Source organism: Hypanus sabinus, chromosome 10 (genome assembly GCF_030144855.1).
Source record: "Hypanus sabinus isolate sHypSab1 chromosome 10, sHypSab1.hap1, whole genome shotgun sequence".
NCBI lineage: Eukaryota > Metazoa > Chordata > Chondrichthyes > Myliobatiformes > Dasyatidae > Hypanus > Hypanus sabinus.
Genome location: NC_082715.1, coordinates 44,745,891 through 44,758,643, shown reverse-complemented (window position 1 = coordinate 44,758,643; position 12,753 = coordinate 44,745,891). Strand labels below are relative to the sequence as shown.

The following is a 12,753-nucleotide window of genomic DNA, read 5'->3' as shown; positions in this document are numbered from 1 at the left end:
CCTGGAATAGGTGGTTTATACCACAAGGAAAGTGTAGAGGGGCTAATCTTGCATCCAGGATGGATTTGATTAAGTGGTAAGATCCCTACCAGGTCATGACAGGGCAAATATTGAGATGATGAAACTAGAACTCGGTCTCTTTTTAGAAACAAGAAATTGTTAATTTAAGACAGATGCAACGTAATTTTTTTCTCAGAGGATCATGAGTGTTTTTTCTTTATATCAAAGTACAGTGGAAGCTGCATCTTTATTAATTCAGAGGTGGATACTTGATAAGTAAGTTGCTGAAAGTTTACCATAAGTAAAGGGCAATGTGAGTTGCGGTTACAATTTGGTCAGCCATGATCTCTAAGTGTGAGAGACTTATCACAGTTCCTCATTCCCAGGTTCTTGTATATCTGCAGAAAGCATTTGATATTCAGTCTGGCCTCTGAAAGAATTTGCTGCACAAATGTCCATTATCTCCACAAATCCATTTTCAAACTATTAGAGCCCAAAAGCAAAGATGAATGACCCCAATTCGTCGTTGCGGGCAGTGGAGTGAGCCGGGAGTAGAGTGGAGACCTAAGGGTTTTGGCTCAACGGGCTTCGGCGGAACCGGGTGAGGCGAGGAAGACCGGAGCTGCAGAGCTCTCACAGCTAGTTGCTTGGTAAGTATTGGTAAGCAGTCCTGCTTCCTTTTACACTTATAACTTTAAAAGTATTGTTAAGTAGTGTGATAGTTAGCTGTATTGGGGCAAAGGGTTCTTGCATAACTAATACTAGTACATTAAATTAACTATATAGCATGGAGCAGGTGATGTGTTACTGCTGCGAGATGTGGGAACTGGTAGACCCCATTGAGGGACACGGCAACTACATTTGCAGCAAGTGGTTGTTGCTCGAGGAACTCCAGCTTCATATTGATGAGCTGCAGTCCGAGCTTCAGACACTGTGACACATCAGGGAGGGGGAGCTCTGTGTACCAGGAGATAGCCACACCTAATAGATTAACTAATGTAGATTGCAGTCAAGCACAGGATGGTGTGGCTATGAGTGAGAAAAGTAGGGGAATCCAGGAGGTAGGGCTGGAGGAGATGCAGGCCTTGCTCTTGTCCAACAGATTCGAGGCTTTAACTCCCTGTGAGGGCAGGAGCGGGGACTGTGGGGAGGATGAGCAACCTGCCCATAGCACCATGGAGTGGGGGACCATTCCAGAGGGGGGGGGTCAATAGAAATGTTGTAGTAATAGGGGACAGTATCGTCAGGGGGAATAGATAGGGTTCTCTGCAACTGAGAGCGAGAGTTCCGAAGGCTATGTTGCCTGCCTGGTGCTGGGGTTCAGGACATCTCTTCTGGGCTGGAGAGAAACTTGCAGTGGGAGGGCGAGGATCCAGTTGTCTTAGTACACGTCGGTACTAATGACATAGATAGGACGAGGAAGAAGGTTCTGTTACAGGAATATGAGCAGCTAGGGGTCAAATTAAAAAACAGAACCTCAAGGGTAATGATCTCTGGATTATTACCTGAGCCACGAGCAAATTTGGCTAGGTTAAATAAAATTAGGGAGTTAAACGCGTGGCTCAAAGACTGGTGTGGGAGAAGTGGGTTTTGCTTCTTGGGACACTGGCACCAGTACTGGGACAGGAGAGAACTGTTCCAGAGGGACGGGCTTCACCTGAACCGGGCTGGGGTTAGTGTCCTGACGAATCATATAACTAGGGCTGCAGAGAGGTCTTTAAACTAACTAGTGGGGGGGGGGGGGGGAGGATTCTAGAGAGCAAATAATTAAAAAGACGATGGAGAAGGTAATGGATGTAGGTAAAAGTGGAGGAATAAAAAGACAGTGTGTCAGGAGGGGAAAGAATGTATGGAGATAAGCATAAAGTTGTACAAAAGGAAAAGGTAGGAAATAAGTGTCAAACATATTTGAAAGTCCTTTATTTGTATGCACATAGTATTAGGAATAAAATTGATGAGTTGACAGTACAAATAATTACGTATGGTTATGATGTTGTGGCAATTATGGAAACATGGCTGCAGGGTGACCAGGACGGGGAATTAAACATACAAGGGTATTCGACAATTAGGAGAGACAGGCGAGAAGGAAAAGGAGGTGGGGTGGCTATATTAATAAAGCAATAAATCACTGCAATAAAGCGAAATGATATTGGCTCAAAGGATCAGGATAATGAAACAATTTGGGTAGAAATAAGAAATAGTAAAGGGAAAAAAGCAGTGGTGGGAGTAGTCTATAGGCCTCCAAACAGCTGTAACTCAGTTGGTCGGAGCATAAATCAGGAAATAGTTGGGGCTTGTAATAAGGGAACAGCTGTAATTATGGAGGATTTTAACTTTCATATTGACTGGACTAATCAAGTCGGACTCGGCAACCTTGAAGAAGAGTTTATCGAGTGTATTCGGGATGGGTTCCTTGAACAATACGTTACTGAGCCGACAAGAGGGCAAGCAGTCTTAGATCTTGTCCTGTGTAATGAGACAGGACTAATAAAAAATGTCCTAGTAAAGGATCCCCTTGGAATGAGTGACCATAACATGGTCGAATTCCATATTCAATTAGAGGATGAGAGGGTTGGATCTCAAACAAGCGTACTGAGCTTAAATAAAGGAGACTATGATGGTATGAGAGCGGAATTGCTTAAGATGGATTAGGAAAATAGATTAAAGGGTAGATCGGTACTTGATCAGTGGTGTATATTTAATGAGTTATTTTACAACTATCAAGAAAAATATATTTCACTGAAGAAAAAAGGGTGTAAAAGAAAAAATAGTTATCCGTGGCTAAGTAAAGAAATAAAGCAAAGTATACGACTAAAAAGAAAGTTATATAAAGTAGCTAAATCTAGTGGGAAGATTGAAGATCGAGAAGCTTTTAAAGATCAGCAGCAAATAACAAAAAGATTGATTAAGAAGGGGAAGATAGATTATGAAAGTAAATTGGCGAAAAACATAAAAGCAGATAGTAAGAGTTTTTATAGTTACATAAAAAGAAAAAGGGTGGCTAAAGTAAATGTTGGTCCCCTAGAAGATGAGACCGGGAAATTAATGGTAGGGGACATGGAGATGGCGGAAATGCTGAACAAATATTTTGTATCAGTTTTTACAGTAGAGGACACTCAAAATATCCCAACACTGGATAAACAGGGGGCTCTAGGGGGAGAGAAGCTAACTCCGATTCAAATCACCAAGGAAATGGTACTTGATAAATTAATGGGACTGAAGGTGGATAAATCCCCTGGACCGGATGGCTTGCATCCTAGGGTCTTAAGGGAAGTGGCGGTCGGGATTGTGGAAGCATTAGTGATAATTTTTCAAAACTCGCTGGACTCGGCAATGGTCCCGGCAGATTGGAAAAATGCTAATGTTACTCCTTTATTTAAAAAGGGCAATAGACAGAAGGCTGGGAATTATAGGCCATTTAGCCTAACATCTGTGGTTGGCAAAATGTTGGAATCGATAATTAAGGAAACAGTAGCGGGGCATTTGGATAAACATAGCTTAATAGGACAAAGTCAGCATGGCTTTACAAAAGGGAAGTCATGTTTGACAAATTTGTTGGAGTTCTTTGAGGACATAGCATATAGGGTAGATAAAGGGAACCAGTGGATGTGGTGTATTTGGACTTCCAAAAGGCATTTGACAAGGTGCCACACCAAAGATTATTACTTAAAGTAAAAAATCATGGGATTGGGGATAATATTCTGGCATGGGTGGAGGATTGGCTTTCTAACAGAAAACAGAGAGTTGGGATAAATGGTTTATTCTCAGACTGGCAGTTGGTGACTAGTGGTGTTCCGCAGGGGTCAGTGTTGGGACCCCAACTCTTTACTATCTATATTAATGATCTGGAGAAAGGGACTAAGTGCAACGTATCGAAGTTTGCTGATGACACAAAGATGGGAGGGAGTGTAATGAGTACGGAGGACATTGAAACCCTGCAGGGGGACATAGATAGGCTGAGTGATTGGGCAGACATTTGGCAGATGAAATATAATACTGACAAGTGTGAGGTCTTGCACTTTTTCAGGAAAAATAATAGAGCAAGTTATTATCTAAATGGAGAGAAACTGGAGAGTGCTTCTGTGCAAAGGGATCCGGGGGTCCTGGTGCAGGAAACATAAAAAGTTAGTATGCAAGTGCAGCAGGTGGTCAAGAAGGCCAATGGAATGCTGGCTTTTATTGCTAGGGGGATGGAGTATAAGAACAGGGAGGTCTTACTGCAGTTGTACCGAGTATTGGTGAGACCACACCTGGAGTACTGTGTGCAGTTCTGGTGTCCATATTTAAGAAAGGACTGGCTCTCGAGGCAGTGCAGAGAAGGTTCACTAGGTTAATTCCGGGGATGGGTGGGTTGATGTATGATGAGAGGTTGAGTAGATTGGGACTCTACTCATTGGAGTTCCGAAGAATGAGAGGCGATCTTATTGAAACATATAAGATTGTGAAGGGGCTTGATCGGGTGGATGCGGGGAGGATGTTCCCAATGATGGGTGAAACTAGGACTGGGGGCATAATCTTAAAATAAGGGGATGTCATCCAGGACTGAGATGAGGAGAAATTTCTTCACTCAGAGGGTAGTTTGGCTGTGGAATTTACTGCCCCAGAGAGCTGTGGAAGCTACTACACTCAATAAATTCAAAACGGAGATAGACATTTTCCTGGATATAAGTGGCATTAGGGGATACGGTGAGAGAGCAGGTAAGTGGACATGAGGCTAGGTTTAGATCAGCCACATGATCTCCTGGGCCAGTTTTCGATAGCCTGGATGGGTGGGAGAGGAATTTTCCAGATTTTTTTCTCCTCAATTGGCAAATCGTTTTTTTTCCCCGGGTGATCACATGGGTTTGGGCGGGATGAATAATAAAATAAAATGGGCGGCATGGTGCCCTGTTGGTTGGCACTGTTGCCTTGTGGGATTTGGTGAAAACTAAAGTTAAGATTGGATCAGCCATGATCTTGTTGAATGGCGGAGCAGGCTTGAGGGGCCGATTGGCCTACTCCTGCTCCTATCTCTTATGTTCTTATGTAATTTCTTGATTGCCTCTTATGAATAATGATAGTTTGGTAGCAATTTCTATTCAATGGCACTGTTATAAATCAGGAAAAATCCACTGAACTAATTAAGTTATTTGCATGCATGTCCTTCCTTGGATAAGGGTGCCAGATGTGTGTGCAATATTCCAAGTATGATTCTCAGCAGGGCATCTTTGTGCTTAAATCCACTTATGTTAAAAGTGACTATAGTGTTTGCTTTCCTAATTGGAAGAAAATCTGATATATTGGTGAGAAACTTTGTTGTGCATGCCATCCATACAAATCATTCCAAACGTAAGTACATCGACGCAGTACAAAAAGAAAAGCGATAACGGAATGCAGAGTATAGTGTTACCATTACAGAGGAAGTGTACTGCAGGTAGACAAATAAGGTGTATAGTGTTCTCACTCAGCGTGTAAGATAACGCCGAACTAAACAGCGAGTTAAACCTTTTTCAATGACGACAGGATCACAGTAAGATTAACCGTTTACTGTTCACTCTTCCACATTAACGTATGGTGAAAACTGTTGATAAAACAATACAAGATTTGTACAGCATTTGTTTCCTTGATATTACATTTACATCGTAAATACGTGCAAAAGTAAAACTACAACAACTACATTACATTAAAGTGCAGCATACAGTCAGAATCTACCTACGCCATTGACTGCTTTAAATACACTTCAACACAAACTATCCGCAACTGTTTAACTAACGAAAACATAAACCTTATCGACCGTCGTTACTTTTAACAGGATCGGCGTTAACATTTTAATTCAACATATCGATTATCTCATGACTTACAGCATTGATCTCACTATGTTTCTGGTGCGTAGAAAGAAAACTTTGCTGCGCTGGACTCGCACATGTCTTGCACCCCCCCCACCCCCCCACCTTCCCATTTCTCCAAACCAGTATTTTCCCACAGGACGCGGCGAAACCGGATGTGACGTCATCGCATGCCGCGATATATCGCAGCAACGAATTTACTTTAAACAATCCTAACTTTAACTAGAATGCTAACAAAAAAATTACTAAGCGAAAATATTATAAACTAAATAACTGCCATAAAGGCAACACAAGGTGCAAGGCTCATGACAGGGGGTCAACAATTCGTCTTTTTCATATGAGGTGCATTCAAGAGTCATAACATCAGGGTAGAATCTGATGATTGACGTTTTGAACCCTTTGTAGGTTCTGCCTGATGGAAGGGGAAGGAGGGAGAATGCTCAGGGTGGGAAGGATCTTTGATTATGTTTGCAACCTTCTCGAGGCAGTGGGACGTGTAGATGGTTAATGTGGGGTGGATGGTTTTGTTGATGGACTGAACAATGTCAACAACACTGCAATTTCTTGTTGTCTTGTCCCTTGCAGATTATCCTACAGTAGTAGACAAAGACACTGGATGTCACTCCCAATACCAGTATCTATCAGTTCTTTACTATGTAATTCTATTTTCCAAAGCAGACAACATTGTTTTCATGTCCTTGACCTTACACATTAAGATTAAATTAAATGAAGTAATTAGTTCCTCCATTAAAGAAAATCTAGGAAAAAACACTACCACAATAAATTTAATGGCAGATATATGAGGAGTTTATATATGTAGAAGTCCAGATGACTTCTGAAGTTTGCCATTATTGTAAAGTGAACACTAGGTGACTGAGATATGACATGTAAGGTCTTTTTCCCAAGACCTATATTTCTCCAGGGATATTGGGCTGGCCAAGCATCATTATTTCATGTGACTTTACTAGAGAGTGTATTTCCTTGATGCTGTTGTGCAAGAAGGTCCTGTAATTTGTGTTAGTGGAGAGGGAAATGAGCATTTTTTTTTCAACTGCTCCTTTGGGAGCTGTTATTAACTTGAAGGCCCACTCAGCAATGAAAAGAGAAGCTGCAGAGTAAGTTTATGGATACTGAGATAATAAAAATGGTAACCACAACCATGGGCATTGTGTTCTTTGTTGGGATCTAAAATATGGCTTTGTATCACTGAAAGTTTTGCATCTATTTTTAATACTCAGAATTGTGGTCACACCTGGCTCGGAAGTCAACTTCCTCCCAGGCAGTCATTACCGTTGAACTATTGCCAAGAACCTCCATTCCTCAGAATAGAGAAGAATCAATGAAGTTCTCACTTGAAGCAGTCTATTTGCTCCCTTATTCACTGTTGCTGGACAATAACTGAACATATACAGTTAGTAAGAAATGAGTTAGTAGCAGTAATCCAAAAACTACTAATGCAGAAAAATGTAGTAGGATGCTGCAACCACGATGTTATTCAAAAGCACAAGTCATTGTACAAAGTTTAAAATGAATTGTATTTAGTTCAGACTTTTAGGGGCAGTGACACATAAAGAAGAGTAGATTATTCAGCTTCTTGTGTCTAATCTATAATTTGTATTTTGATCTACACCTCAGCACATTTACCTGCCTAGGATCTATATCATTTAAGTCTTATTTTAAAAAAAATCCATATCTGTCTTAATCATTTCATTTAATCCTGTATTCATGTAGATTCCACATTTGAAGTAGTTTTATGTGATGTGCATTTTATGATTGGCCTTTTTGGTCTTAAATCCTAACCCCCTTTTATTCTGGATTTTCCCATCAAAGGAATTATATGGTCTGTTTCCAATGAAAGATTTCTATAACTTTAAATGATCAGATCACTCCTCAACTTTCTAACCTCAAAGTCACGGTTTTGAGACCTGGCTTCTAATTAAACCTTTGCATCCTGTTATCATTCTACTAAATGCCCTGCGCCTCCCAGGAAAGCTTTCATGAGGTGAAATGCCCAAAACTGAGTACGTTAAGACAACATAAAGTCTGACTGAGACATTTATTACTAAATTATTTCTTTTGGAACTATTTGTTTTACTGCAGCCCCACTGAAGTGGAGATCCGCATTCACATAATTTTACTTTTACCACCTGCGCATACTTTGAGTAACCTGTAGGCACAGAGACATTTGCCTCCCACACCCCCATGTTGTTCTTAGTCTCGCACTATTAAGAGTATATATTTTGATGAGTGCATTTTAGATTCATATTGGATGGCTATATTCTCTTCCATTGAACTCTGTCTGCCAGTGTTTAACTCAACATGTACATTTATGCCTCCTTACTTCCTCCTTTTCCTTTGTCTGCTTCTGAATTTCATGTAAATGTGCAAGATGTATATCTAACTGACGATAAGTGGTTTAAAAAGTTGAAACTTTTCATAGTACTACTTTCATCAATCTAACACATTCTATGCGTTTCTTCTGCCGGAGTCCTACCTCTCAACTTGAGTTACAGCATTGTTCCTGATACTGTATGTGAATAATCTCTTTATTAACCTTATCAGTTGGGTCTTATAAGCATCATCTATTGATGTTCCTCTGTCCAATGCGTTAATGTCATTCTCAAAAATTAGTCATACCTGATGTATGGTTGACTCTGTGATTAGCTCAGACTTAGTCAACTGTTCTTTGGTTACTGTATATTTCTGCTGAGAGATTCTCCTGGCATCCTTACACTTTTAAGTATTAAACTGGAAAGCATTAACCGTTTTTCCTTTTTTTTTCTTTTTTTTTATATGCACCCATTTTTTATTTGTAGTCAGAATTTCTGCAGGCTGTAGTTTATACAGCTTGTAAAGTTTGGCAAGAACAAAGAAGGAGCTTGAGAGTTTTTTTTCTAAATACTTCGCTCTGGTTGGTTGATTTTAAAAGTTTAAACCCCACTTGTCTATGTACTCAACTTAATTTAGAGATTTTTTTTCAGTAACTATGAAGCAAAAATTGAGTATTTTTGTCCACGCTGGTGGAATCTGAAGAATGAGTTTTTCAGATTGGAGTGAAGGTGCAATCGTGTAGAAGATTGGCATCCTGCTGAAGGGCCTCGGCCTGAAACATTGATTGTACTCTTTTCCATTGATGCTGCCTGGCCTGCTGAGTTCCTCCAGCATTTTGTGTGTGTTGCTTGACATCCTTCAAAGTTGCTAAAGTTATTGTTCTGAGCTGTCATTTTTCTTTGTTGTTTTCCTGGGGAAGTATCTGATCAATAAGAGCCTGAGTGAGGGTGTGGTATCTCAGGTTTATCTGAAATGTTTATATATTGGTGTTGGGTTGACTGGTTTATAGTTTGATATGCACCTTTCCTGGATATGTTTTGAAATATAAAATATGAACTGAATGATGAACCTTGCAATTTGTAATTGATTATAAAATAGTAAAAGTGCTGCAAGTCCTGTAGCAAATGGCATGTAACCTGATATTCTTCATTTTCTTCCAGAGACCATTGTGTGGAAGGCCCCGCCTGACTCTGCAAGTGATGCAGCTTCCAACTGGAATGAAGCAACCGATAAGCCCAACGTTTGGCACTTTCCTGGGGGTGGAGACACCGGCACTGTAGGTTGGGGACCCTCGGACAAACCAACAGCTCCCTCAGGTTGGGGAGTAGCAACTAAGGACTTGAGCAGCAGTGGAGCTGACTGGGAGACTGTAGATTCTGTTGAAAAGGATATCTTCTCCAATATAGGTCAGTATCCTTAAAGTTGATTGTACATTCAGAGATTGGATGATGTGGTGGCTCCTACAGTGCCAAGTCAAGGCTAAATGCAAATTGGAGGAACAGTGCCTCACATTTTGACTGGCAGTATGATCATTGAATTCTCCAACTTTCAGAAACTGTTTCCCCTCTGCCCCTTCCCCTCTTGATATAGCTGGCCCTTATCATTGAGACTCTTCAGTGTCTCCATCTGCCTATCACTCACACGCTCCTCCAACTACTTTTCCTCAGCCACTATTCTCATCTGACCTCCCCATCTTTCTCCCCCATTCCACCTTCCACATTTACTTCTCAAGCTTTGCCACTTCCACTTATCACCTTCCAGATTGTAGTGCCATTCCTTTCCCCATCAGCCTGTCAACAAACTCCAACCAACCCCCCCCCCCCCCCCCACCACTCCCCAACCTGGATTCTCTGTCACTTGCTTCATCCCCTCCACCTTCTTTATCTGGCTATCCCCCTCTATCCTTCCGTCATTACGAAGGTTTGTGACCTGAAATGTCGACTGTCCCCTGCATGACTCACTGAGTTCCTCCAGTGTTTTGTGCATTGCTCCAAGCTCCAGATCTGCATCCTCTTGTGTCTCTGGATAAACAACACTCTCTACCAGCGTTCCATGGAGACAGCACTTTCTTTGGATTTGGTTGGCACTAGGATCTTGATAGTAATGTCAGAACAGGACCAAATAAATACAGAGGCTTGTGAGACAGAGTGATCAGAAGAACCCTGAGTAGAGGAGGGAAGGTGCAGGAAATGGAACATACAGACAGCCATGAGCGTTGCCCAGTACGGTGATGCAGTTGTAGAAATCCTCAGACACTGTCAAACAAAGTGACATCATCAGAGTGAACGTGGTGATGGCCTGAGAGAAAGTGGGTGTGTGTCAATGTGACCAGGATACTGACGGTGTACTGCTTCATCCTCTTCCTCCTTTGCTATGCTCGATGGAACCCTCCAACACGTTTCCCACACATTTGCTCTCACCCAACACCACAACATGCAGAGCAGAGATAGACCCTCCCAGCCCTCCAGTCCTCACCTTTCACCCTACTAGCCCGCGCGTACTTTGCCATTTCTATCAGCTCTGTCAGGCTCCCACCACCAGTCCATAAGACCATAAGGTATGGGAGCAAAAGCAGGCCACTTGGCCCATAAAATCTTCTCCACTATTCAATCGGGCTGATCCAATTCTTCCAGTCATCCCCACTCCCCTGCTTTCTCCCCATACTCTTTGATGCCCTGGTTAATCAAGAACCTATCTATCTCTGCCTTAAATGCATCCAAATGACTTGGTTTCCACAGCCACTCGTGGCAACAAATTCCACATCTCTGTTCTAAATGGACATCCTTCAATCCTGAAGTCGTGCCCTCCTGTCCTAGACTCCTGTACCATGAGATATGACTTTGCCATATCTGAACTGTTCAGGCCTTTTAACATTTGGAATGTTTCAATGAAATCCCCCCTCATTCTCCTGAACTCCAGGGAATATAGCCCAAGACCTGCTAGATGTTCCTCAAATGGTAACACTTTCATTCCTGGAATCATTCTCATGAATCTTCTCTGAACCCTCTCCAATGTCAGTATGTCCTTTCTAAAATAAGGAGCCCAAAACTGCACACAATACTCCTAAGTGTGTTCCCACGAGTGCCTTATAGAACTGAAACATCACACCTCTGCTCTTATATTCTTCACCTCTAGAAATGAATGCCAATTGCACTCACCTGCTTCACCACTGACTCAACCTGGAGGTTAGCCTTTAGGGTATCCTGCATTAGGACTCCCAAGTCCCTTTGCATCTCTGCATTTTGAATTCTCTCCCCATCTAAATAATAGTCTGCCCATTTATTTCTTCCACCAAAGTGCATGACCATACACTTTCCAACATTGTATTTCATTTGCCACTTCCTTGCCCATTCTCTAAACTATCTAAGCCTCTCTGTTTCCTCAACACTACCCGCTCCTTCACCTATCTTTGTATCATCGGCAAATTTAGTGACAAATCCGTTAATCCCATAGTCCAAATCATTGACAGACATCGTAAAAAGTCTGGCCTTCCCTTTGTGCCTCACACCTCTCCCACCACCACCACATATAGTAGGGATGACATTTTATTGTCCCTATAGCACACATGCAATGACAAACACCTGATAAGTGGTTCATTAGTCCTTCCACTTGCTCCTTGTTCCCTGGCACTTCCCATTGTCACCATAGGAGGTGCAACACTTACCCCTTCACCTCCTCCCTCATCACCAGTAAGAAACCTCAACAGCCCTTTCAGGGGAAGCAGAGATTCATCTGCACCTCCTCAGCCTGGGGGGTCTATTGTGTTCAGTTCTTGTGATCTTGTCTCCTCTGCATTGGTGGGATCTAATTTCGAGTAGGTGATCATTTTGTAGAGCAACCGTGCACTGCCACCAACAGCCATTTTGTTGCATAACATTTCAGCTCCCTTTCCCATTAGCACATTGATCTGAATGCCCTCAACCTTCTGCACTGTCACACTGAGACCAAGCACAAATTGGAAGAACAACCCTCATTTTCCACTTGGGTATCCTACAGACCAATTGTATGAACATTGAGTCTTTTAATCTCATGTAACTCACTCCTTGTTTGTTCCCACTTCCATCAGAACATGCAGATATCCCTCCTTTAGTCAACCTTTTCCATTGCTTTTGTCATCTGTATCGAAACCTATTACCCTTTTCCACCTGGTTTCATCCACCCATCATCCACATACCTATGTACCTGTGTTTCCCCCTCCTATTGTTTACCTTTCTTAACATCGCTCCACACCCACCAGATTATGTCTATTCATCATCCCTACGTTCTCTGATTCCTCTTGTCAACTACTGTCCTCTGTCTCACAATCCTTCTCACTGCTACCTTCCCTTTACCCTTTCAGTCCTTGTGCAGTGTCTCAATTCCAAAACATCGACCATCCCTTTACCTTCACAGATGCTACTTCACCCAGTGCGTCCCTCCAGCAGCTTGGTGGTTTCATTCCATATTCCATACTTCAGGGGAAGGGACAGATCAATGAGATCATGTGAATTCTGGAGGTTGACAGTATGTTCTAGTTGGGATTAGTAGCACTTTAGAAGCATGGGCTAGTACAATATGGCGCCTGGTTAGTTTAATCTCAGACACAGAGCTACAGTCA

General features: G+C 42.0%; 1 protein-coding gene across 1 annotated transcript in view; it reads left to right on the top strand.

Annotated features, from left to right (window-relative positions):
* LOC132400625 (protein LYRIC-like) overlaps positions 1-12,753 on the top strand; it is an 87,171-nt gene that overhangs the window by 49,479 nt on the left and 24,939 nt on the right. The window contains exon 5 of the mRNA XM_059981783.1: positions 9,317-9,562. Within this exon, the coding sequence (XP_059837766.1) occupies positions 9,317-9,562 (246 nt within the window). The remainder of the gene's footprint in view (positions 1-9,316; positions 9,563-12,753) is intronic.